Consider the following 23,139-nt stretch of genomic DNA (forward strand, 5'->3'; position numbering starts at 1 on the left):
GTTAAATGTAGTAGGAAGGTTTTGTTTTACAGTAAGGCAGTTCCTCTTTCTCAACATCTGTGAGTGAACAGGTGGACATCAGGCATCTTTAAAGAGGGCTGACACCTGCAGCTTTGCCCTTTACCAGTGAATGCTGTTTACTCTTTCAAAACCTTTTGAACGGTCAATATTCTCCTCACAATTTTGTTTTCACATGGTAGCCTAGTAATCCTATTAGTGCTCTGACACCTCTGTAGAGTCTGTGACCTGTGTGTGAACCCTACTGTAGCTCTCCCATCCCAAATCAACAGTTATTCGTCACGTACACGGTTTACAGCAGGTAAGACTAACTGACGCAAGTTAGGGGTGATAAACAAATGTTTTCTACTGTCTATTACCACTCAGATACGCACCACTATTGACATGAAAACACACAATATGGAATGATAACATCTGTGTGAAACAAGTACGTTTTTTTAATCAATAGGTTTCATAGATTGGGGTTGCGCTATACAACGTTTCAGTAGTTCTAACATGTAATATCCCTAGGTCCAGTCAAAGTCTCTGTGATAATGGTATGATGAAGTGTCAAACTGTTTGTATTCTGGATGATAATTCCTCATCCTTCTACTCTATTGTTTTTGATAGAGGGCCTGCCACAGGGTCTACAGCAGTCTACCACAGCAAACCAAACTAAAGTCATACCATGGGTTTCTTCCCCATCCCCCATCTAAATATACACATGTTCCTTATTAAATACTTATTGCCTGATTAGCATTTTGTACACACTCCCAAAGCGGCCATTCAATTAGTTGCATTTAATAGTTAAATGCACTAAGGATGCATTTAGCATGTCCAGGTCCATGTGGGATTTTCCCATGACTCATCTGGAACATGCTGAGGCAGAGAGCGGATTTGCAGGAATTGGAGGAGAGTTGAAGCAACTACTAGATGCTTCACTGCCAAGTGAAAGTTGTCTAACAGGTACAGTACAAACTGTAACTATTAAGCAATTGTCCTGGAAAGGGCACACACTATACCAGATTGATAACTCAGTCGAAATTTTTTTTTTTAATATATAGTAGGTACCAGTAGATTACAGTAGATCTTTAATTGGATGTGATTCATGTTTTTCACTCATGGAAAAGTTGTCCATTTATATTTAACTCAATAAAATATATTTCACATAGTCATGTAAATGTGCAACACCATCGATCCTCCATGTGTGTCTATAATCAGCCCCCACACAGTCTGATATGGATTTCTTCCATCCTATGGTTGGCTACTGTTGTGTAACCTCTTGGCCTCCTCTGTGACCCCTGGCTTTATTTAGACAGAGTTTCCAATTTGCTCCTTACCCCTTCCTCTTGACACTAACTCTTGGAGATTTAAAGACTCTGTACAGGGTCTGGATAGGTATATGCAATGTAGTGGAGGAGCTTCCACCTCACAGATCGGCACACCTTGAAGGGTAAGGACCAAAGTGAAGTGGTAGGGAGTCAATTGGGACTGGCTGTGTTTCACACAATAAAGTGCAGATTGCAATAAAACAAAAGTATCAGGAAAAGAGACAGATCGAAAAAGACAGTGTCTGTCAGCCAGACCTTTATTTGTTTGGAAATTAGCGTCTCTGCGACAGTGAATTGACACTGTCATTTTCTGACCCAGATTCAGCCCAGGGAGGCATACTGTAGCAAGTAAAGATAATGTGTCACAGAGGCTATCTAACGCCATTGTGAAATCCTCCATGTCAGGCGGCCTTGAAGGACCTTAAGGGAGGGTTTTATGGTGAAAGGGGCTTATCTAAGCTGTAACGCTGGAGTATAAGATGCCTGATGGCTGAGATGGGGTAGACATGCTGTTAAAGCACTGAGCCTCCAGACAATCCGCTCTCATTTTCACCATATCATCCTCTCTTCTTCACCTCCTTTTCCATCTCCTGCACCTCCTTTCTACCCCAGCTACTATTCAGCATGGGAGTCAATTACAGCTTTGAAGAGTAAGTGACTATACTTACTATGCATACCAAACCTGGACACTTGATTTGGAGAAATCAGGGGCTTGTAAAGACAAATCTTGCCCTTTCTTTGCTAGGTTAAAAATGTAATTTAACAAGGGCAGTAGGAACGATTTTGGTATTGCAGCTTTTGGGGGTTTTCTTGATTGGGGAAATAGCTAGGCCTATGTCAGCTTCAGCTCCAGCTCCAGCCTCTTCAGGTCTTGTGTGTGCTTTAGTCATTATTCATGCAGACCCGAGGCTATGTATGATCTGATAGTGACATTCCAATGGGCTGTAGTCATGCATTTGGACCCTAAATGAGCTTTTTCCTGTAAGAGCTATTTCTGAAAAGTAGCTGAAAGACTTGTTTTTCCATGCAGAAATTGGTTCACTTTAGGCTTGTTTAAAGATTTCTGGCTTGTGGTTGCTAGATTAGATTGTGTTTCAATCATATTGCAGAGGAGTGTGTGGGTTTTTGGTGAAACGTATGACATAATTTAAATACATAAACATTATATTGATGTATGTGATTGCCTCCTCAGGGTTGAACTGATCCAAACCAAGGACAACAACACGAGACACCACAAGCATCCCTGCTGTCTGGTAGTGGAGAAATACGAGCTAGCTGTGCTGTGCTGCTGTGCTGCCATAAACTGGGGGGTGAGTTCTGATTCAAGGATCTAAAGATGTGGCATTGCATTCATCGACCTCTATCTCTAAAACAATGAGAGCAGTTTCTCATTATAAAGAATGGATTAGACAAATTAAACAAGTATGAAATAATAGATTTAAGCAAGTTTGAAACTATTTTTACTTGACATTTATACATCTAGGTTAGGTTTGTTGTGATGAAATATCTATGAAATATTGTAGCTTTAAGGCACATATTTGTTAGCCTGGGTACCAGTCTTCTTCTCCTAACATTCCACTCCTTGCCACTTCTTCTCATATGCTAAACATGTTTGGCAAATAGCACGGAGTACAAGGAGTGGAAGGTTAGGAGACACAGACTCGTACCCAGGCTACAGAATTGTTGGCTCATTGCCATGAGTGCAACAATGAGATATTTTGACAGTTAGCGCAAACCTGCCGGACACCCCATATATGGACATATGCCCCATAATTCAGTTTACTACAAGTGCCATCCTGTTTTTCGAGAAAGGAATCTGAAACACAAAACTGAGGTGGCCAATACGGTTTCCACAAGCAGGTCTACTATCAGCCAATGAGATTTAGGGGGATGGAAGTTGAATGAAGTAAGAGAGAGCATTTGATGGTTGGGTATAGGTTATCAGTTCACACTCTTGCCTGTGCCTGTGGTACATACAGTATCATATACTGAGGCAAGTGTGTTACCTTATTAGTATACATGAGTTGTGTTTGGGAGGAATATTAGTAGACATGAGACCAATGCAGGAGAACATCAAGGTGCTTTACTTTGCAAACAAATGTCTGGAGCCATATGTAATGGTGGGTTGCTAATTATACTACTTATTTTTGTGAATTGTAATGTTTAGTGTGAGATAATGTACTAGTATGCATGCCATTTTTATTTTTATTTTTTGAAATACCTTTAGTATGACCCAAATATGTGAAGAGTAGTTTTAGGGTTGTGTGCAATAATGTTAATTTATTGGTGATGGGTTGAAGAAATTATTTTATTTGGTCTTTTATCAACCACCCTCACTCACTAGTACTGATTGTGAGTGTAATTTCATGCTTTATTGTGTTTGTTTTTGAGTGAGTTAATTACTCAGCCTTGTTTTACAATATCAGTGTGGTTAAGAAACTCACAGCAGAGAGAAAAAGAGAGTGTGTTTTAACAGAGATGTGGCTGAGAAACTCACAGAGTGAAAAAGAGAATGTGTTTTAACAGAGATGTGTCTGAGAAACTCACAGCAGAGAGAAAAAGAGAGTGTGTTTTAACAGAGATGTGGCTGAGAAACTCACAGAGTGAAAAAGAGAATGTGTTTTAACAGAGATGTGGCTGAGAAACTCACAGAGTGAAAAAGAGAGTGTGTTTTAACAGAGATGTGGCTGAGAAACTCACAGAGTGAAAAAGAGAGTGTGTTTTAACAGAGATGTGGCTGAGAAACTCACAGAGTGAAAAAGAGAATGTGTTTTAACAGAGATGTGGCTGAGAAACTCACAGAGTGAAAAAGAGAGTGTGTTTTAACAGAGATGTGGCTGAGAAACTCACAGAGTGAAAAAGAGAGTGTGTTTTAACAGAGATGTGGCTGAGAAACTCACAGAGTGAAAAAGAGAATGTGTTTTAACAGAGATGTGGCTGAGAAACTCACAGAGTGAAAAAGAGAGTGTGTTTTAACAGAGATGTGGCTGAGAAACTCACAGAGTGAAAAAGAGAATGTGTTTTAACAGAGATGTGTCTGAGAAACTCACAGCAGAGAGAAAAAGAGAGTGTGTTTTAACAGAGATGTGGCTGAGAAACTCACAGAGTGAAAAAGAGAATGTGTTTTAACAGAGATGTGGCTGAGAAACTCACAGAGTGAAAAAGAGAGTGTGTTTTAACAGAGATGTGGCTGAGAAACTCACAGAGTGAAAAAGAGAGTGTGTTTTAACAGAGATGTGGCTGAGAAAATCACAGAGCGAAAAGGAGAATGTGTTTTAACAGAGTTGTGATTTCATGTCCAAATCATCCCAAAGTGTCTGAAATGGATTTTGTACCTTAATACATTTACTTTAAGATCATTTGAACATGAAACTGAAAAATTATAATACCTGGGACATATAAGTAATTTTGTAATTTTGGTGAACTTTCCCCTTAACAGAGTTTGTGGTTATTTCCTTGCAGATCATCACAGGGAACGATTCAGTAAAGCCTCGATGGAGCGTGTGCAGCTCAGAGGAGGGTAACCGCTCTGAGGGCGAGGAGCCTGAGGACATACTTCCTGTTCTCCGAAACCACAGCCAGCTCCTCAACGACCAACACATCGAGAGTGTGAGTTACTGTTAAACTACACTACAACAAAACACTGTGGCTAATACAGTCACTTCTGGCATGTTTACAGAAATGTTGATGAAGGTGCTTTGTACTTATCAAATAAACCTAATGAAGTAAAGGAAAAGTAAAGCAATCATCTCACAGCACTATATAAGCTACACAGCCAGCTCATGGGAAGAACATAGTGCTTTGGTTTGTTTGATATGTACAAAGCTAAATATGGGTCTTTTTTTTGGTTCTTCAATTTATACTGAGTTCCGGGAAAATAAAGTGCACATACTCATCTCAGCATTACACAGCTTTGACATGTGAATTTAAATGGGACATTTTCTCATCATCCATCTCATCCTCTGTTTCTGAAAACCACAGCTAGCCAATCACATACCAGCAAGGACACAGGGGTATCCATGGAACCTGGTCTACAGCACAGCCATTCATGGCACCAGCCTGAAGACTCTGTACAGGCAAATGGCCCACATCGACAGTCCTGTGCTTCTGGTCATCAAGGACATGGAAAAAAAGGTAGACATCTCAGGAACGCACTGTTTCTATATGACTGACATCTAACGTACTGTTACATCCATGTACTGCTATTACATTGTTATTACATTATGAATGGGTCATACCATCCCAGTAAAATGCTAATACGTTTGTTTTCCTCTCTCTCAGGTGTTTGGTGCCTTCTCCTCCCATCCCTTCAGAGTGAGTGACTGTTGCTACGGAACAGGAGAGACTTTTGTCTACAGCTTCGACCCTGCATTTAAGGTAACATTGCATACTGTTGTGTGCACGGCTTGTCCATAATGGCATCCTATTCACTATATACATTTGACCAGCGCTTACCTTTGTACTATAGGGAATAGGGTGTCATTTCAGATACAGCCCCTGTCGTTGTAGTTAATAGGCTGTCTCTTGACTGTCGTGATGGGTGGAGTTAATCTGACACCTCTCTCTTCACACAGGCCTACAGGTGGAGTGGTGAGAACTCTTACTTCATCAGGGGCCATATGGACTCTCTACAGATTGGTGGAGGAGGGTAAGTGTTCAGAATTTTCTTTATCAGAAATACTGAAGCCTTTATCATCTAAAAGTAAATCTAGTTAGCTTCCACAAACTCATTGATGTCTACAGATCTTATTGGCTAAACCGCATCCTTTGGCTCTGGTCTGATATATACAGTGGGGCAAAAAAAGTATTTAGTCAGCCACCAATTGTGCCAGCAATTGTGCAAGTTCTCCCACTGAAAAAGATGAGAGTGGCCTGTAATTTTCATCATAGGTACACTTCAACTATGACAGACAAAATGTTGCTGGTATTTTGGCCCATTCCTCCATGCAGATCTCCTCTAGAGCAGTGATGTTTTGGGGCTGTTGCTGGGCAACACGGATTTCAACTCCCTCCAAAGATTTTCTATGGGGTTGAGATCTGGAGACTGGCTAGGCCACTCCAGGACCTTGAAATGCTTCTTACGAAGCCACTCCTTCGTTGCCCGGGTGGTGTGTTTGGGATCATTGTCATGCTGAAAGACCCAGCCACGTTTCATCTTCAATGCCCTTGCTGATGGAAGGAGGTTTTCACTCAAAATCTCACGATACATGGCCCCATTCATTCTTTCCTTTACACGGATCAGTCGTCCTGGTCCCTTTGCAGAAAAACAGCCCCAAAGCATGATGTTTCCACCTCCATGCTTCACAGTAGGTATGGTGTTCTATGGATGCAACTCAGCATTGTTTGTCTTCCAAACACGATGAGTTGAGTTTTTACCAAAAAGTTATATTTTGGTTTCGTCTTACCATATGACATTCTCCCTATCTTCTTCTGGATCATCCAAATGCTCTCTAGCAAACTTCAGACGGGCCTGGACATGTACTGGCTTAAACAGGGGGACACATCTGGCACTGCAGGATTTGAGTCCCTGGCGGCGTAGTGTGTTACTGATGGTAGGCTTTGTTACTTTGGTCCCAGCTCTCTGCAGGTCATTCACTAGGTCCCTCCGTGTGGTTCTGGGATTTTTGCTCACCGTTCTTGTGATCATTTTGACCCCACGGGGTGAGATCTTGCGTGGAGCCCTAGATTGAGGGAGATTATCAGTGGTCTTGTATGTCTTCCATTTCCTAATAATTGCTCCCACAGTTGATTTCTTCAAACCAAGCTGCTTACCTATTGCAGCTTCAGTCTTCCCAGCCTGGTGCAGGTCTACAATTTTGTTTCTGGTGTCCTTTGACAGCTCTTTGGTCTTGGCCATAGTGGAGTTTGGAGTGTGACTGTTTGAGGTTGTGGACAGGTGTCTTTTATACTGATAACAAGTTCAAACAGGTGCCATTAATACAGGTAACGAGTGGAGGACAGAGGAGCCTCTTAAAGAACAAGTTACAGGTCTGTGAGAGCCAGAAATCGTGCTTGTTTGTAGGTGACCAAATACTTATTTTCCACCATAATTTGCAAATAATTTCATAAAAAATCCTACAATGTGATTTTCTGGATTTTTTTTTCTCATTTTGTCTGTCATAGCTGAAGTGTACCTATGATGAAAATTACAGGCCTCTCTCATCTTTTTAAGTAGGAGAACTTGCACATTTGGTGGCTGACTAAATACTTTTTTGCCCCACTGTATCTTTCTCTTGTTGACCTCTAGGGGGCTTTTTGGCCTGTGGCTGGATGCTGATCTGTACAACGGTGCCAGCTTCCCATGTCACACCTTCAACAACCAGCCCCTGTCCACCCAGCAAGACTTCACAGTTCAGGACCTGGAAGTCTGGACTGTCCAGTAAACAGAGCGAGACGCTGAGAGACTCAGAAGCGGAAAAGAGAGAGAGAAAAAAGCCAGAGCCAGGACTATCTATGGTTTACAAGATGGCTTTACTTGTGTTCAGTGAGGTTTAGCCTGTGTTCAAGCTGTTAAAGTACAGTAAGCATAATATAGTAAGCTTGGTTTGTCCAATGACTGTATATATGAATGGACAACGCAATCAATCACGTGACACCAGTCATTCCTATGTGAAAACTCAATAGTGCATTTGAAGCCAAGGAAGTCCATTAAGATGGCGTCTCATGTGGGAGATTTACGTAGGCATTACATGCTAGTTTGAGCTACTCCAGGATGTGACGTTGCAGGCTAGCTCAGTGCTGCCCCCTCTCATTGAGTATTTCATGTTAAAGGCAGAATGGGGCATGCTGCCATTAGCTACTCAATTATGATAGTAACTTCTTCTGTGTGCGATTTTAAAGTAATCGGTTCAAGCACATACATCTGGGGTAATAAGACATTTTTGTTTTTATTTGTTATTATATTTATACGAAGATTGACCATGAAGATTGCCATCTTCCCATTCACTGTACTAGGGATCCTGTGTTTGGCAAATAATGCCTGCAGTACTGTGGTTGGCCTTGAATGAGAGAGGGCAGTCATTCACCCCTGGGTTTGTCACGTGTAAAACCTGGTCTAGTGACTTTTAGGCTGGTTTTACCTGTTTTACCAGCGCGTAACCTATTATACCAGCATTAACTCAGGTTGTATCTGTGTTTTGCGTGGTTAACTGAGGACTGTATGGTGAGAGATAAACAGGCTGTTTTACAGTGTCCTACTGTTTGCTGCTCAATACCTGCTACTGAACAAGCTCTGTCCAATATGAGCATTACAACTGGTTCTAGACATCTAAGCTGTAAACCCTCCATCAATCCTTTGTTATGGACAGCATTTACAAACCAAAGCCCATTTTAGAGTAAGATCCTATTTTCATTACAATTTCCTCATAAGCTTTAAACTTTATAGAGGCTAAGATGAACACACTACTGTACTACCCAACTATTTTGTATTTATTTCTGTGTCTGTGTTACAAGGGTACAACATCAGATGCCCCGTAGGGATTCCTCACACACACAACACTCAGGTCTAGAAACAGCCACGGCAGAGTACTGTCTCTTAGAGCTGCTAAAAGTGGCCTCTAATGGTTTGTACTAAAGGTATGGGTTTAAATCCATGTTAAATGTTTTCTTACATTTCTAAAAGAGAATAATGAAATTTGTTTAAAAGAAAGAAACAGGATATAAGATGGACCAATTGTTTTAGTTTGGCGTCTTTTTCACATTCCTTTGATGTTTTTTATATTTGCTATAAAAAAAATATAGATATATTTAAAGAAATGTTATCCAGGGAAGTATTTTGTTTTGTTTTTCTGTATGTGTGCTGTACAGTGCTGGCACTGTTAATGGCTCCTTATTAAAATTCTGCATTTCCAGGTGACAAAAAAATGTGCTTTAAACTTGTGTGATTATGTGACTGATTGTTTTAAGATCAATAAGCATCATTGCCTGAAATAGTAATACTAATATTAATCTCATCAACAACAATATAAAAGCAAGATTCATGATAACAAAAGGACATATGACATGTTTTAGATTTACCCAGTATTTTGAATTATCATGCTTAGATGCCCAGTCATTTCTGTATGTTGAAATTAAGCTAGCAATAGGTAGCCTAAGGCCACATCAGTAATCACTCATTGTATGATTGGTTTTGAAAGAAATTATAAAATGTCACAGCATTAATTTACATGTTGCTGTACTGTCAAAGAAAGTATGTTTGCTTAATGAAAATGACACCTGCAATCTCAAAAGCAAGGCCTACATATGATGCAGCCTAATGTACTTTCACAACAGCTAATGGGGATCCTAATAAAATACAAAATACCTAAGTTGAGCCCATCTTTATTACTGTAAACAGTAAGGAGGAGTTAGATTTTTTTTTTTAAAGTTATAGGCTATATAGGTTATAGGCTAAAAAATCAAGAAGTTAATCTTTATCGTTCTTTTCCTAGGTCACGAAAATGGCTTAAAAAATCCCATCTTTAAATAATTTAGGCAAATACAACAATGCAATATAACCGTAGCATTGACTTATACATGTTGAAGAAGTGGCAGAAAATAGAAAAGCATATCTGTTAAATGACTAAAATGTAAATATTTTATCTAGACGATTCAGTGAGAGACGTGTTTCACTGCCACCTTCAGGTGGACATTCGTGCGCACTACCAAGTTGGGTAATTGTTTGCTTTACCTTTCGACTCACCAACGATAACCGTTTGATCCACTTGTGTTCCTTCGTTGATAGGTCCCAGTCTCACCGACAATATGATTTCCACTAATTACCACAGCCACAAAGTTGAAATTGGCTAGGCATAAGGTTAGCAGGGTGGTTAAGGTTAGAGATAAGTTTAGGTTTAAAATCGCATTTTAAATTTATTGTAGAAATAGGCGGGGTTTATTCCTTTGTGGCTGTGGTAACTAGTGACGACCAATAAATATGGCAACCAACGAAGGTTCTGAACCTGCAAATGTATATATTTCTAAAATAAATGTAGGTCAAGGCGAAGGATATGACAAGAAATGCATATTCTGCAAGGTTGTCAACAATGAGATGGGCACGGAGATTCTTCATGTTGTAAGTATGAGTGAATTATTGACACTAAACTAGCTAGCTAGGCTAACGTTACGTTAACTAACGTCGTTAGCTGGCTAGGTTAGCTGTCAGAAAACAGCGACGTTGATTACCACTGACAGTTAACGACAGGTCATTTGAGCTAATCCATTATCATATTTCCATAGCTATGTGGAAACAATATACATTAATGATCCCAAAAATAGTTTTTAGGCAGGTTAGCTTCCAAACTGAAAACAATGCTGATTGTGATGGACGTCCTAGCTGAACCAACTAGTGACCACTCCATGTGTTTGACTTCGTTTGCATGACAGGACGAGGAGGTCTCTTGCTTCAGGGACATCAAGCCTGGAGCTCCCCATCATTACCTGGTTGTGCCCACGAGACATGTTGGAAACTGTAAATCACTCAGTAAAGAGCATGTGTCATTAGGTATGCAACTTTAAAGTTGTGTGTGTGTGTGTGTGTGTGTGTGTGTGTGTGTGGGTGTGTTTTAACTGATTATCCTGCTGTGTCTGTGATCAGTAGAGAAGATGGTGGAGATAGGGATGGAGATCCTTCAGAAGAACAATGTCTTAGACCTCAGCGACGTTAGGTATGACCACAACATTCTCTCCAGTCAATGTCACATGATTCAAATGAAGGAGTGTTTTTTTTTAATCTTCAGATGTTATTAGGGCTGTGACAATACCAGTATTGAGATGTTTTAAATAGAAAGCAGACAACTCTTTTGGTTCTTTAAAAACCTGCTGTATGCAAACTATTGTATGATATATATATATATATAGCCTGAAAAATGAACAAATGTGACTAGATGATGACATGTCTGTTTCCAACATTAGGGCTGTTTTCCAAAGTAAGTTAAAGCCGTGTAGTGTGTTTGTTTCTTTGCCACGATACTGACAAGAGTCGCTATACTGGTATCGTCCCTGCCCTTTTATTAACAAGTGGCTCCAATTGTAAAGTCCAATTTATTTATTTTTGCTATACATGCATAGTTGATTGGTTTGACTTTATGAAATTACATACAATGGCAAATCACATTCAGCAGTCTGTAGAATTTAGCATTTTGAACATGTTGCTGTTGTCACAGAAGATCATGCAGAGACAAAGAAGCAGACAATTATTATTATTTATTTTTTTCTACAGGTTTGGCTTCCACTGGCCCCCATTCTGTTCTGTCTCTCACCTGCACCTACATGTGTTGGCACCTGCCAGTCAGATGGGCTTCATGTCCCGCCTCTTCTACAGACCCAACTCCTATTGGTTTGTCACTGTAAGTCTCTTTCAAATGGCCATTGTAGTACGGTAGCTGTCAGAATTTGTGTGATAAATGTTTCACAATTCCCCCCACATTGTTAAATAAAGGTAAAATAAAAAGTCTGTTCTGTGATAATATTATCCACCTATTGAGTTCAGTGTTCGTACAGTACCAAAGTCGGGATAGAACAATAATTTCCCTTGCCTTGGTGCCTTGACATCACCTGGACACAAACATCAACTCCACTCATTTAGACTTGTCAGAGTAGCTTGTTAGCATTGTGTTTGGGAAAGAGGGCTCTTTTTAAAAAATGTTTTTTTTTTTTTACATAGAGTTGGACAGTCTAGATTGGCAGCTGATGAACAGCTCCATTGTTCCTCACTGTTCCAGCAGCTCTTTTCTGCCACTCTGGCTGTTGTGTTGTCATCTGTTAAGAGCCAGTCAGCCAACACTGATCTCTCACTGCATTATCACTGCCAGCTTTCATGGTCAATTAACTCCCTGTGGAGACTACTGGGCTGGGGATATCTGTTGGGATGAAGTAAGGTGACTAAAGCCCCAAATACACTGGACTAGGAAACCTGTTTTTTTTCCTGTGTCTGCCTTCAGTGTGTATATGGCCATCCTTTAACCTGGGAAGACCCATCTATACAGTATGTCAGGGACACTCACCTCTATCAGTCTATTCCCATCAGGTTGGTTTGTAGGCATGCACCTCATGCAAGCGCCTTTGTTTTTCTACCTTTAGATACAATACATGAGTGTGACAATGGACTGGCAATTCAGACATCAAAAAGACATGAAGAAGCCATGACTTGTCATTTCATTTATTATTGTACTATTTGTGTTTGTCTCCTGCAGGCTGACCAGTTGATTCAGCAGCTGAACTCTAAGGGAGAGACCAACTGAGGAGTGGGTTGCAGTCTGGGCTGGTCCAGTGAGAAACGGGGTTACCTTACTAGTAGTGAAGTGAGCAGGTCAGGTCTGGTCTCCCTCGGTGATTCTCTGTGTGAGTGTACTGTACTCCCCAGCAGGTTACAGTGAGACTAGTGATGATGGTTCAACTCAACTGAGGTTTTTAATTCTAGTATCAAGCTGAACAGCCAAATCAGAAATTAAGCCAAATGTGTTTTCCTTATTTGCTATTTTAAATAATTTTTTGAAAATGACCAATAGTTACTCTTTTATTTTTTACCACAGAATATGAAATAGTAATGACTGGAATGATTTTGGGGTCAATTTCTGTTGGTATAGAAAGATATCAAAAGTGATACGTTTGTGTTTAGGCTCTAGTATTAATGTAAAGAACGATTAGTAACGTAAAGGCATTCCTAAGTGATCATAACCAGGAGACCTGAGAATGGGATGTATTGGGACTGGGAAACCTACAGTAAGTCTCATTGCAGGACACCTTTGATAAAGATGTCTAATGCATGTGCATTGTGCCACTGGCTGGCATCTCAAATGGCACCATTTCCTATAGGGCTCAAAAGGAGTGTAATGAATAGGGCACCATTTGCGATGCAGTGACTGTCAACAGTATCCCGTATTATGAGGTATAATAACTGAAAGCGGAGAAATATAATGAGAAGTATTTTAGGCCTCAGTCAAGTGGTCAGAAAAGCAACTGTTTTGCATGAATGGTATTCAATCAAATATGATGAAAGAGTAAAATGGAAGTGTACACTGGAGTGTGGAGGTTTAATATATTCACTGAATAATACCTACATTACTAATTCATCAAGATGCATAATAGGAGCTCAGTCATCCATAAACAATTGATTCTTGAGTCACATTCTGTTAACACAATACTCTGCATTAATTGTGTTATTTTATTATGACTGTTGGAGAGTGATTCTTAATTTTGTTATGCACTACAGCCCAATGGAACACTCAACAACGTAATGTATGTTTAGTTGTATGCTGCTGCATGAAATTAAGAGCGTCATGTGTTTGTATTTATTGGTTGATGTGTCGCTGTAAAATAATAATGGTGGTTCATGGTTAAATAAATGATGCATTGCTGCCTCCACAAGTGTATCAGATTTCCTTCCTGGTCTCTTATTAATGGGAAACATCATTCAGTAACACTTACTGTAAAGTATGCAGTATGACTTAATATGACTCTTTCTAATGCCTTATTAAAGTATTATGTCATGCAGGCTTTAAATAAAGTGTTACCTGTCATTCTAATGCAATTTTCTCATGAATTAGTCTGTTTAGGTGATTTTTGTTATTTTTTGGAAGACTTTATTGATAAACATCAGTGCTTTCCTTTCTAAACAAACATGTTTGGAATACAGTAATTTATTTTTCAAATTAGTAAAGTGTTACAGTATATTTCATGAGTGCAAGTAGCTGAAACAGCATTCCTCAAACAACCCTTGTTAGGTTGAACAATGTGCATATAGTACAGTGTGAATTCCACATGCCAGTGGATCAAAAAGTGATGTGCTATTTCTCCTGAATGTAAATATAATTGTGATGCAGTTTGCTACATTGTCAACCATGTATACAGTTTCATAGCCTCCTTCCAGGATTTCTAACATAAGCCTACAGTGTCAGTGTGTTGTATTTGTGCCATAGACAGTACCCATTTCCTCTGTCTAATTACAAATATTGCTAAGGAACATTGTAAACGCTCTGTAGATTAGTGTACTGGTGTAACTGGGAATGCAACGCAAAGTCCATTCAGGCCAATAAGCTCAGGTTCATCCTACAGCACCATATTGCATGTCACTGTTGCCACAGGTTAGTTCTCTTGGGCCCTGCCCAGAAACAACTATCCTTGCTAGGTGCAGGTGTAAACCTGAAAGAATTGGATAGGTGTTGCTGCACCTTGCTACCTAATGTAATTTTCACCATATTGCTTAGACCTAGCCAATCCTTTCACAACTACACAAATGCCTAAAGGGCTAGGGGATGTTTCTGGACAGGGCCTTGGTTACTGTCTTGTCCGTCGGCTGCATAAACCTGGTCACTGAAGCAGCATAATGGCGACCCTGTCATTTCATCCTGGTCACTGTAGCAGTGTGATGAGGACCCGGTCATCCTGCCCCTGCCACAACATCTCCCCTTCAAAGCTGACCAGGCCTTGTTTTCTGGCCCTCAACAGGATCCCCACCACCTTGTTGGAGATGTTCACATAGTGCTCAAACAGCTTCCCAAACTCCACCGTCACCACAGGTCTCTCCTCGCTGCCTCCGTCCCCACCGCCACGGCTCTCCCCGATGTCCCTGATCATCTGGCAGAGCTCCTCCACCTCCCGGGTGATGTGGACGTGGGCGTCCCTGCCCCTCTGCTCTGTCAAGGAGCCCTCCAGGGGCCTCCCGTAGCCATCCTGGTCCCTTTGGAGCCTCTGCTGCTGGGCAGTCACATTCACCATAGCCCCCAGGTTGTTACTGAAGGGGTTGTGTTTCTGGTACTCCTGGTGCTTGTTGGACCATCTCTGCCAGTTCTCCTTTAACCCTTTCACTGACGTCACACACACTGTCCTGTCATCGTTAAACTCGACAGGTGCATCGTTGTTCTCCATGGTGGTGTTTCAGATGTCTTGTACGTATTAAGTGGTTTGTCCACTTTTAGGCATAGTTCATTTTCTGTGGGTGTAATAAAAGTTTCAATGACCAACTGTTGAGAGCACAATTACATGTCTGTATGGTAGCCTAGGCCTATTTCTAATTTATGAAGACACAAATTAATCCTCAGAAATAGCCTATTTAAACCATTAATTACACCCTGAATAAAGTTATGGTAAACTATATTAGTTATAATAAAGTTTAATAACAGGTCATCATCCTACTAATGCTCTGATGAAGGTGAGAGTTCTTCCAGATCAGAGGTATCATGCCCATGGGATGCACAGAGGCACGTGCCCCCTCAAATTTGTCATGTAATTTAAAAAAAAAAAAATATATATATATATATATACACAGTACCAGTCATAAGTTTGGACACGCCTACTAATTTCACGTTTTTTTCTTTATTTTTAAATGTTCTACATTGTAGAAAAATAGTGAAGACATCAACACAATGAAATAACACATGGAATTATGTAGTAACCAAAAAACAAATCAAAATATATGTTATATTTGAGATTCTTCAAAGTAGCCACCCTTTGCCTTGATGACAGCTTTAAACACTCTCGATATTCTCTCAACCAGCTTCATGAGGTAGTCACCTGGAATGCATTTCAATTAACAGGTGTGCGTTGTTAAAAGGTCATTTGTGGAATTTCTTTCCTTCTTAATGTGTTGAGCCAATCAGTTGTGTTGTGACAAGGTAGGGGTGGTATACAGAAGATAGCCCTATTTGGTAAAAGACCAAGTCCATATTATGGCAAGAACAGCTCAAATAAGCAAAGAGAAACAACAGTCCATCATTACTTTAAGACAAGAAGGTCAGTCAGTGCGGCTGCAAAAACCATCAAGTGCTATGATGAAACTGGCTCTCATGAGGACCGCCACAGGAAAGGAAGACCCAGAGTTACCTCTGAAGCAGAGGATAAGTTCATTAGAGTTACCAGCCTCAGAAATTGCAGCCCAAATACAGTGGGGCAAAAAAGTATTTAGTCAGCCACCAATTGTGCAAGTTCTCCCAACCCAATTCTGACCTCAACCCAATTGATATGGTTTGGGATGAGTTGGAACGCAGAGTGAAGGAAAAGCAGCCCGCAAGTGCTCAACATGTGTGGGAACTCCTTCAAGACTGTTGGAAAAGCATTCCAGGTGAAGCTGGTTGAGAGAATGTTAAGAGTTTGCAAAGCTGTCATCAAGGCAAAGGGTGGCTACTTTGACGAATCTCAAATATAAAATATATTTTGATTTGTTTAACACTTTTTTGGTTACCACATGATTCCATATGTGTTATTTCATTGTTCTGATGTCTTCACTATTATTATACAATGTCGAAAATAGTTAAATTAAAGAAAAACCCTTGAATGAGTAGGTGTGTCCAAACTTTTGACTTATACTGTACCTCTTAGTGAGAATTTCTCCTTTCTCCATTTCATAGCATAAGCTATGGACAACTAACACAATTGCATTTTTTTCGGTGGCAATTTCAATGCACAGTGATACCGTGACGAAATCCTGAGGCCCATTGTGTCATTCATCCATCGCCATCACCTCATGTTTCAGCATGATAATGCACGGCCCCATGACGCAAAGATCTGTACACAATTTCTGGAAGCTGAAAATGTCCCAGTTCTTCCATGGCCTGCATACTCACCAGACATGTCACCCACTGAGCATGTTTGGGATGCTCTGGATTGATGTGTATGACAGTGTGTTTCAGTTCCCACCAATATCCATCAACTTCGCACAGCCATTGAAGAGGAGAGGGACAACATTCCACAGGCCACACTCTGCCTGATCAACTCTTTAAGGAGATGTGTTGCGCTGCTTGAGGCAAATGGTGGTCACACCAGATACTGATTGGTTTTCTGATCCACGCCCCTACTTTTATTTACCATTTGTAATGGTTGCATGTTGTGTTTATATTTGTATTCAGTGTATATATATTATTTACATTTTTTGTTAAATCTTTTGTTGTTTCTCTATAATACTACTAGCCACCTACTGTAGCAATTTTATGAAGTTGGCTTTAGCTAGTCCAGATAGGTTCCCAATCTCCCAACCTCATAACTAGCTACCAAGAAGCTATTTCAGGCTATTTATCTGGCTAGAGTTGCTGTTCTTCTTAGTTGGCAAGCCTGCTGGCAAGGTTGGTAGTCTTTTGAAAAGCTAGCAATTACTAAATGTACTGAATAAGACCCATATTCCTTTGAATATTTTACCTAGACTTTAGTAGAGATGCAGAGAAGCATATTTAGTTTCTTTGCCAGTCAGGAGAATAGAGAGCTCAAGAGGTATGCTTAGATATGCAGAAAAATATACATATTTTTTAAAATAGAATTAAGCATAGTGAATATGACTCTAGATTGCAGGAAAAAAAGCTACTTCAGATGTTTGAAAAATGCTAAATTTGCCCATTTCAGGAATGGGACCACCCCTCTGCCATCCTCACTTACTTTGTGCCCTCTCAGATTGTTAGGCTCCTGTTCCAGATTGATTTAAACATGAAAAACATTTAATTTATCTCGCACAAATAAATGTTACATTACAAGAAATCTAGGAATGCAAGGTGAGCACACATCTGTAAACTGAAAGTGACATACATACGGTAAGGTGACAAGTGTCACTGCTACAATGTCAAAATCGATGTATTGCTTATTCCGAGATTTTCTTCTTCTGTCCGTGTCGAATTTTAGGTACCTTACACTTCTTGTCACGAACACTGACATAGCCTGAGGAACATGTGTCTGTTAGCAACATTGTATCCATGCTATGGAACTTTACATTAGAACAGTGTTGAATCGGATTATTTTTCTACCCGCAGTGAAAAACACTGATGGGCATCCAAAGTAGCCAATGACAATGTGGTGGTGACGCAAGTAGCTAAATGTTGGTGTCACGTGCCCTGTCAGTGAGCGGTGTTCTGAAGTAAAGCTGCTTAACTTTGGGATATGTTTAGTTGGTGGATCATTAGCTCTCTCTACAGTAAAATGATTCACCCTAATTTATGAAGCAGTTATGTAGCAGCTATACAGAATAATAAGCACACAATTATTTGGACGTTAATGACAAAACTGAAACATACTCTTTTTAATTTTGCGTTGCCAAAATACATGCAATGCACATTCATTGCTGGTAAAGTGGTATTTATTTTTGGAACTGACAGGAACCACTATTCGCGGGGAGGCGGTTTCTAGCCGGATGTATTTTGCGTGGGAACGCGAACATGGCGATCCACTGTAGCAGAACATGCCTACAATATTTGATACATTTGGCCCACGACAATGTTGACTTCAGGCTACCGGTATGCACATCAATGTCGTACCTCTCTGTCAAACTGTACATGTTATGTTATTTCTCTCCATCTCTAAAGATCTGGCTGTCTCATTACGGCATTTCTCCCCATACATTAGCTTGCTAAGCTAGTAACGTTACAAGCTGCAAGCTGTCATGTTTGAATTCTTCAGAAATGTTCTGATTTTATTTCTTGTACATCGTAACATTACAGGAGATTAGGGCGCTGCTGTCCCTCAGGGGCAAACCGTTTGATCAAGGTGAAAACTTCAAAGAAAAGGTAAAATAAGTTAGTGTCCATATGTATTACTTGCCTGTTAGCCATACCAATTTTGAAAATTTTATTTGACCTTTATTTAACTAGGCAAGTCAGTTAAGAACAAATTCTTATTTACAATGACGGCCTACCAAAAGGCAAAAGGCCTCCTGCAGAGACGGGGTCCTGCGATTAAAAATAAATACAATATAAATATAGGCCAAAACACACATCACAACAAGAGAGACACTACATAAAGAGAGACCTAAGACAACAACAACATAGCAAGGCAACAACACATGACAACACAACATCATAGCAGCACAAAACATGGTACAAACATTATTGGGCACAGACAACAGCACAGAGGGCAAGAAGGTAGAGCCAACAATTCATCACACAAAGCAGCCACACCTGTCAGTAAGAGTGTCCATGATTGAGTCTTTGAATGAAGAGATTGAGAAAAAACTGTCCAGTTTGAGTGTTTGTTGCAGCTCATTCCAGTTGCTAGCTGCAGCGAACTGAAAAGAGGAGCGACCCAGGGATGTGTGTGATTTGGGAACCTTTAACAGAATGTGACTGGCAGAACAGGTGTTGTATGTGGAGGATGAGGGCTGCAGTAGATAGGGGGGAGTGAGGCCTAAGAGGGTTTTATAAATAAGCATCAACCAGTGGGTCTTGCGGCGGGTATACAGAGATGACCAGTTTACAGATGAGTGCAGTGATGTGTCCTATAAGGAGCATTGGTGGCAAATAGGATGGCTAAATGGTAAACAACATCTAGCCCCCCGAGAGCACCCTTACCCGCCGATCTATAAATTATGTCTCCGTAATCTAGCATGGGTAGGATGGTCATCTGAATCAGGGTTAGTTTGGCAGCTGGGGTGAAAGAGGAGCGAGTACGATAGAGGAAACCAAGTCTAGATTTAACCTTAGCCTGCAGCATGGATATGTGCTGAGAGATGGACAGTGTCCCGTCTAGCCATACTCCCAAGTACTTGTATGAGGTGACTACCTCAAGCTTAAACACTTAGAGGTAGTATTAACATCTGTGGGAAGAGGTGAATTCTTCTTACCAAACCTCATTACCTTTGTTTTGGAGGTGTTTAGCACAAGGTTAAGAGTAGGAAAAGCTTGTTGGACACTGAGAAAGCTTTGTTGTAGAGCGTTTAACACAAAATGAATCTGCATATAAATGGATAAGAGGGCTTCCTACTGCCTGAGCTATATTATTGATGTAAATTGGGAAGAGGATTGAGCCTTGGGGTGCTCCCTTGGTGACAGGCAGTGGCTGAGACAGCAGATTTTCGGACTTTATACACTGCACTCTTTGAGAGAGGTAGTTAGCAAACCAGGCCAAAGATCCCTCAGAGAAACCAATAATCCTTTGCCGGCCCATAATGAAGGGAGAAGTTGGCCATGTGTCCATGCATAGGCTACTCAAATCCTAAAATCTGCTATTCTTCTCCCCAGTCTCCATTCTGGCGCCTGAATGGCTTGTCAGAGGAAGATGTCAACAGCATCATGGCCAGAACTGTTTGTGCAAAGTAAGTGAGACAGATCAACAATGGCGTTGCAATGAAAATAGTTAGATGGTTACTGCAGCATTGCTCATCAGCCCTTCTCTTCTGATGTGATTCTCAACTTGAATGTCACAGTAATTGTAATGACCTTTTTGTGGTTATTTGTTTATCACCTAGGTCTGCATTTGAGCTGTGGGGTCATGGCAGAACACACATTGAACTCAGGACCTCGCTCTTGAAATATCCAACAGAGAACATGGTTTGTGAGAAATTACATTACTATCTAAATAGAGGGCAAACTGTATCTAATTTGTGTAAATGTACCTCTCCCAATAGTCACCCTTCCTACAAAAAGACTCCACATACAAAATCAATGTCTACACTTTCAACAAGACTCTAGAGTTCGAAGATAGAATTAAGAAGATAGATGTGAGTATGATACACTTGACTTGGTCCCAGTAATTTGTACTTAAGATTGAGCCCAGAAAAGTCAATTTACTCTACCTTTTGTACTGCACTATTGTGTTAAAGGGAGGCACTGATATGCAGTATGCACCATGACACCTGGACAAGTTACCCTGTGGTCTTCCTCCCCCAAGGCAATGGAATATCTCTCCTTCGAGGGAAGGGTCAATCTAAGGAACCCTAAACACATCTTCTGTCTGTTGGAGGACTATGGAACTGACCCTAACGACATCCCAGATGAGCCTCTCTACATCTACTTTGGGAGATGGGTGAGTCAGTATGCTGTGTGCTCCTTAATTTCTGTGTCGTTATACAAATGAGTAATTACTGTAACTCATTAATGTTATTTACCGCAGTGGTTGTTAACCTTCTGGTTGCCAATCACATTTTGGTCTGCCTGAAGTATTCCCTCTTGTGAAACTTATTATGAGGCCTATGTCCTTATGAGTCTTCCCAAGTCCCCCGTGTATAAGCCAGGTACCAGGTTGAGAAGCACTGTTTCGTTTAGTGATAAAGGTAAGCCTATATTTGATCTTGTCTTATCAACTGTATGTTCCTTAGATTGCAGATGGTCAGCGTGAGTTGATTCGCTCTCACAGTGTGAAGAACAGGCACTTCATAGGTAACACCAGTATGGATGCTGGGTTGTCTTTTATCATGGCCAACCATGCTAGGGTCAAAGCTTACGACCTGGTCTACGACCCCTTCGTTGGGACTGGTAAGAGAAAAGTTACTTTTGGTCTTTGAACTGACACTTGCAGAAATACACTGCATCTTAGCTGAACCCAAGGCTAGTCTGCTTATTGGATATTTTTTTCTCTCTCTCAGGTAGCCTCCTGGTTGCATGCTCTCATTTTGGTGCATATGTCTGTGGAACAGATATTGATTACAACACCATCCATGGGATAGGTAATATACTAGAAATGGCCTTGTTTACTTCCTCTTACTTTGGAACCCAGAGCTAAACATCTTGTGCTTTGGCAAGCGAGTTAATCCACTTATATGATGAACATTATGTTGGTTATGCTCTTTCTATCATCTTTTTAAATACTTCAATTTTTCCTGTGCTCATTATCATGCTCAAATCCAATTGTATTGTCCTATAGGCCTAACACTTGATATGTGATATGATTACAACTAGGACCGGGACGATAACCACAATCTCTATTTTTTACATGGCAAAGAAATCAAGAAGTAGATCAAACTCTACTGGTCCTTTTACACCTGTGTGCATGTAAAATATTGTGTGCTATAGCTTGGAAAATAAATAAATATGAATCTGGATGACAATATAATGTTTCCAACATTAGGGCTGTTTTCCTAAAGAAGTTAAATCCACTGCGTGTTTTGTTTCCTTGCCACGATACTAAGGAGTATCGCGATACTGGTATCGTCCCGGCCCTAATTACAACCCAGTGCATTGCTGTATATTAGTATTTTGGTTTATTTTTCAGGCAAAGCGAGTCGTAAGAACCAGAAGTGGAGGGGTCCAGATGAGAACATCAGAGCCAACCTGCGTCAGTACGGCTCAGAGAAGCTGTATGTGGACGTCCTTGTGTCTGACGCCTCCAAGCCTATCTGGAGGGATGGAGTGCTCTTTGACGCCATCATCACTGACCGTACGTTCTTATCCTAGAGCTCTGTGTGTTCTCTTCCCATGTAGGGTCCTCCATCCAGTAATGTCTCCTGTACAGTCATACACAAGTAAAAAGTCTTAGTCTGTTGAAGTCCACATTCTTTGTGATTTGTTCAGATTTAAATCTGTTCAAATTTCTTGTCCTTTATTTTTGTGTTTGTTTAATTCTCAGCCCCCTATGGGATTCGGGAGTCAACCAGGAGAACAGGCTCTCAGAAGGACAGTGTAAACAGTGTGAAGCCATCTGAAGACTAGTACGTCTTCATCTTCCTCTTGAGTCTGTGTTGTTTATAGTGCTTTGTATATTTGCTCAGTTTTGACCTATTCGGCCTATAAAACTTGCAAGCAAGCAATAGATACACTAGAGATATATAAAGTCCTCTCAGATGATGTTAAATCAGTGTAAAGGCATCTTCACTGCAGTAACTGACTCTTTATCTTTCATCCAGTGTTGGAGACAGCCATGTCCCCGTTTCCATGGCCTACCACCTGAGTGACATCTTCACTGACCTGTTAAACTTCTCAGCTCACCACCTGGTCATTGGGGGGCGGCTAGTCTACTGGCTACCAATCTACAGGCCAGAGTGAGTATTGACGTGTTTATTTGTCAGGGACCATTCACAACAACCCCAGTATTGCACCAGAGTTATCTACATACAGGTACATGGTTAATATCCATCTGTGGTCCCTGGATACAGCACTTCCTGTTAAAGCTCTTTAGTTTGAATTTGTCAAATATTCACATCTGGTGT

The 23,139-nt window shown here is 40.6% G+C and overlaps 4 protein-coding genes across 8 annotated transcripts in view; 3 read left to right on the forward strand and 1 right to left on the reverse strand.

Moving 5' to 3' along the window:
- Nucleotides 1-1,937: 1,937 nt before the first annotated feature.
- Nucleotides 1,938-9,634, forward strand: LOC112227768 (nuclear receptor coactivator 7). 2 transcript variants are annotated; one of them, XM_024392631.1, is made up of 7 exons: nucleotides 1,938-1,978; nucleotides 2,521-2,638; nucleotides 4,791-4,937; nucleotides 5,310-5,462; nucleotides 5,610-5,705; nucleotides 5,903-5,976; nucleotides 7,576-9,634. In XM_024392631.1, exons 1-7 carry the CDS (start codon nucleotides 1,953-1,955, stop codon nucleotides 7,709-7,711), a joined length of 750 nt encoding a protein of 249 aa, XP_024248399.1. In that variant the 5' UTR covers nucleotides 1,938-1,952; the 3' UTR covers nucleotides 7,712-9,634. The 2 variants fall into 2 exon arrangements, with proteins under 2 accessions (XP_024248399.1, XP_024248406.1); XM_024392638.2 differs by lacking the exons at nucleotides 1,938-1,978; nucleotides 2,521-2,638 and adding an exon at nucleotides 3,254-3,448.
- Nucleotides 9,635-10,046: 412 nt separating this feature from the next.
- LOC112227787 (histidine triad nucleotide-binding protein 3) lies at nucleotides 10,047-13,670 on the forward strand. Of its 2 annotated transcripts, none has more exons than XM_024392685.2 (5): nucleotides 10,047-10,380; nucleotides 10,692-10,809; nucleotides 10,906-10,972; nucleotides 11,527-11,653; nucleotides 12,500-13,670. In XM_024392685.2, the coding sequence occupies exons 1-5, from the start codon at nucleotides 10,243-10,245 to the stop codon at nucleotides 12,545-12,547; spliced, it is 498 nt and encodes a 165-aa protein (XP_024248453.1). In that variant the 5' UTR covers nucleotides 10,047-10,242; the 3' UTR covers nucleotides 12,548-13,670. The 2 variants fall into 2 exon arrangements, with proteins under 2 accessions (XP_024248453.1, XP_024248444.1); XM_024392676.2 differs by having other exon boundaries at nucleotides 10,056-10,380; nucleotides 10,903-10,972.
- A 76-nt stretch (nucleotides 13,671-13,746) lies between these two features.
- Nucleotides 13,747-18,071, reverse strand: LOC112227779 (actin-binding Rho-activating protein). 2 transcript variants are annotated; one of them, XM_024392663.2, is made up of 2 exons: nucleotides 17,817-18,071; nucleotides 13,747-15,237 (listed from the first exon to the last, which is right to left on the reverse strand). In XM_024392663.2, exon 2 carries the CDS (start codon nucleotides 15,171-15,173, stop codon nucleotides 14,658-14,660), a length of 516 nt encoding a protein of 171 aa, XP_024248431.1. In that variant the 5' UTR covers nucleotides 15,174-15,237; nucleotides 17,817-18,071; the 3' UTR covers nucleotides 13,747-14,657. The 2 variants fall into 2 exon arrangements, with proteins under 2 accessions (XP_024248431.1, XP_024248421.1); XM_024392653.2 differs by having other exon boundaries at nucleotides 17,821-18,070.
- A 95-nt stretch (nucleotides 18,072-18,166) lies between these two features.
- The window catches only part of LOC112227757 (tRNA (guanine(10)-N2)-methyltransferase homolog), a 29,721-nt gene continuing 24,748 nt past the window's right edge, over nucleotides 18,167-23,139 (forward strand). Inside the window, exons 1-11 of one of the 2 annotated variants that reach the window (XM_024392608.2) lie at nucleotides 18,167-18,517; nucleotides 18,722-18,787; nucleotides 20,237-20,310; nucleotides 20,464-20,545; nucleotides 20,623-20,715; nucleotides 20,886-21,020; nucleotides 21,313-21,469; nucleotides 21,580-21,660; nucleotides 22,206-22,370; nucleotides 22,560-22,641; nucleotides 22,837-22,971. In XM_024392608.2, the coding sequence (XP_024248376.1) occupies nucleotides 18,440-18,517; nucleotides 18,722-18,787; nucleotides 20,237-20,310; nucleotides 20,464-20,545; nucleotides 20,623-20,715; nucleotides 20,886-21,020; nucleotides 21,313-21,469; nucleotides 21,580-21,660; nucleotides 22,206-22,370; nucleotides 22,560-22,641; nucleotides 22,837-22,971 (1,148 nt within the window). In that variant the 5' untranslated portion in view covers nucleotides 18,167-18,439. Of the gene's footprint in view, nucleotides 18,518-18,721; nucleotides 18,788-20,236; nucleotides 20,311-20,463; nucleotides 20,546-20,622; nucleotides 20,716-20,817; nucleotides 21,021-21,312; nucleotides 21,470-21,579; nucleotides 21,661-22,205; nucleotides 22,371-22,559; nucleotides 22,642-22,836; nucleotides 22,972-23,139 lie in introns of those variants that run through there. The other variant, XM_024392617.2, reaches the window with a different exon arrangement.

The sequence above is a fragment of the Oncorhynchus tshawytscha genome, linkage group LG03 (genome assembly GCF_018296145.1).
Source record: "Oncorhynchus tshawytscha isolate Ot180627B linkage group LG03, Otsh_v2.0, whole genome shotgun sequence".
Lineage (NCBI taxonomy): Eukaryota > Metazoa > Chordata > Actinopteri > Salmoniformes > Salmonidae > Oncorhynchus > Oncorhynchus tshawytscha.

What these genes read in the sequence shown, in the direction of transcription:
- LOC112227768 (XM_024392631.1), top strand. Translation starts at nt 1,953, where the DNA reads ATGGGAGTCAATTACAGCTTTGAAGA. An exon ending in GTGCTGCCATAAACTGGGGG is followed by an intron (nt 2,639 to 4,790) that starts GTGAGTTCTGAT and finishes ATTTCCTTGCAG; the next exon opens with ATCATCACAGGGAACGATTC. An exon ending in GCTTCGACCCTGCATTTAAG is followed by an intron (nt 5,706 to 5,902) that starts GTAACATTGCAT and finishes CTCTTCACACAG; the next exon opens with GCCTACAGGTGGAGTGGTGA.
- LOC112227787 (XM_024392676.2), top strand. Translation starts at nt 10,243, where the DNA reads ATGGCAACCAACGAAGGTTCTGAACCTGCAAATGTATATATTTCTAAA. An exon ending in GCACGGAGATTCTTCATGTT is followed by an intron (nt 10,381 to 10,691) that starts GTAAGTATGAGT and finishes TTTGCATGACAG; the next exon opens with GACGAGGAGGTCTCTTGCTT. An exon ending in TAAAGAGCATGTGTCATTAG is followed by an intron (nt 10,810 to 10,902) that starts GTATGCAACTTT and finishes GTCTGTGATCAG; the next exon opens with TAGAGAAGATGGTGGAGATA.
- LOC112227779 (XM_024392663.2), bottom strand. Translation starts at nt 15,173, where the DNA reads ATGGAGAACAACGATGCACCTGTCGAGTTTAACGATGACAGGACAGTG.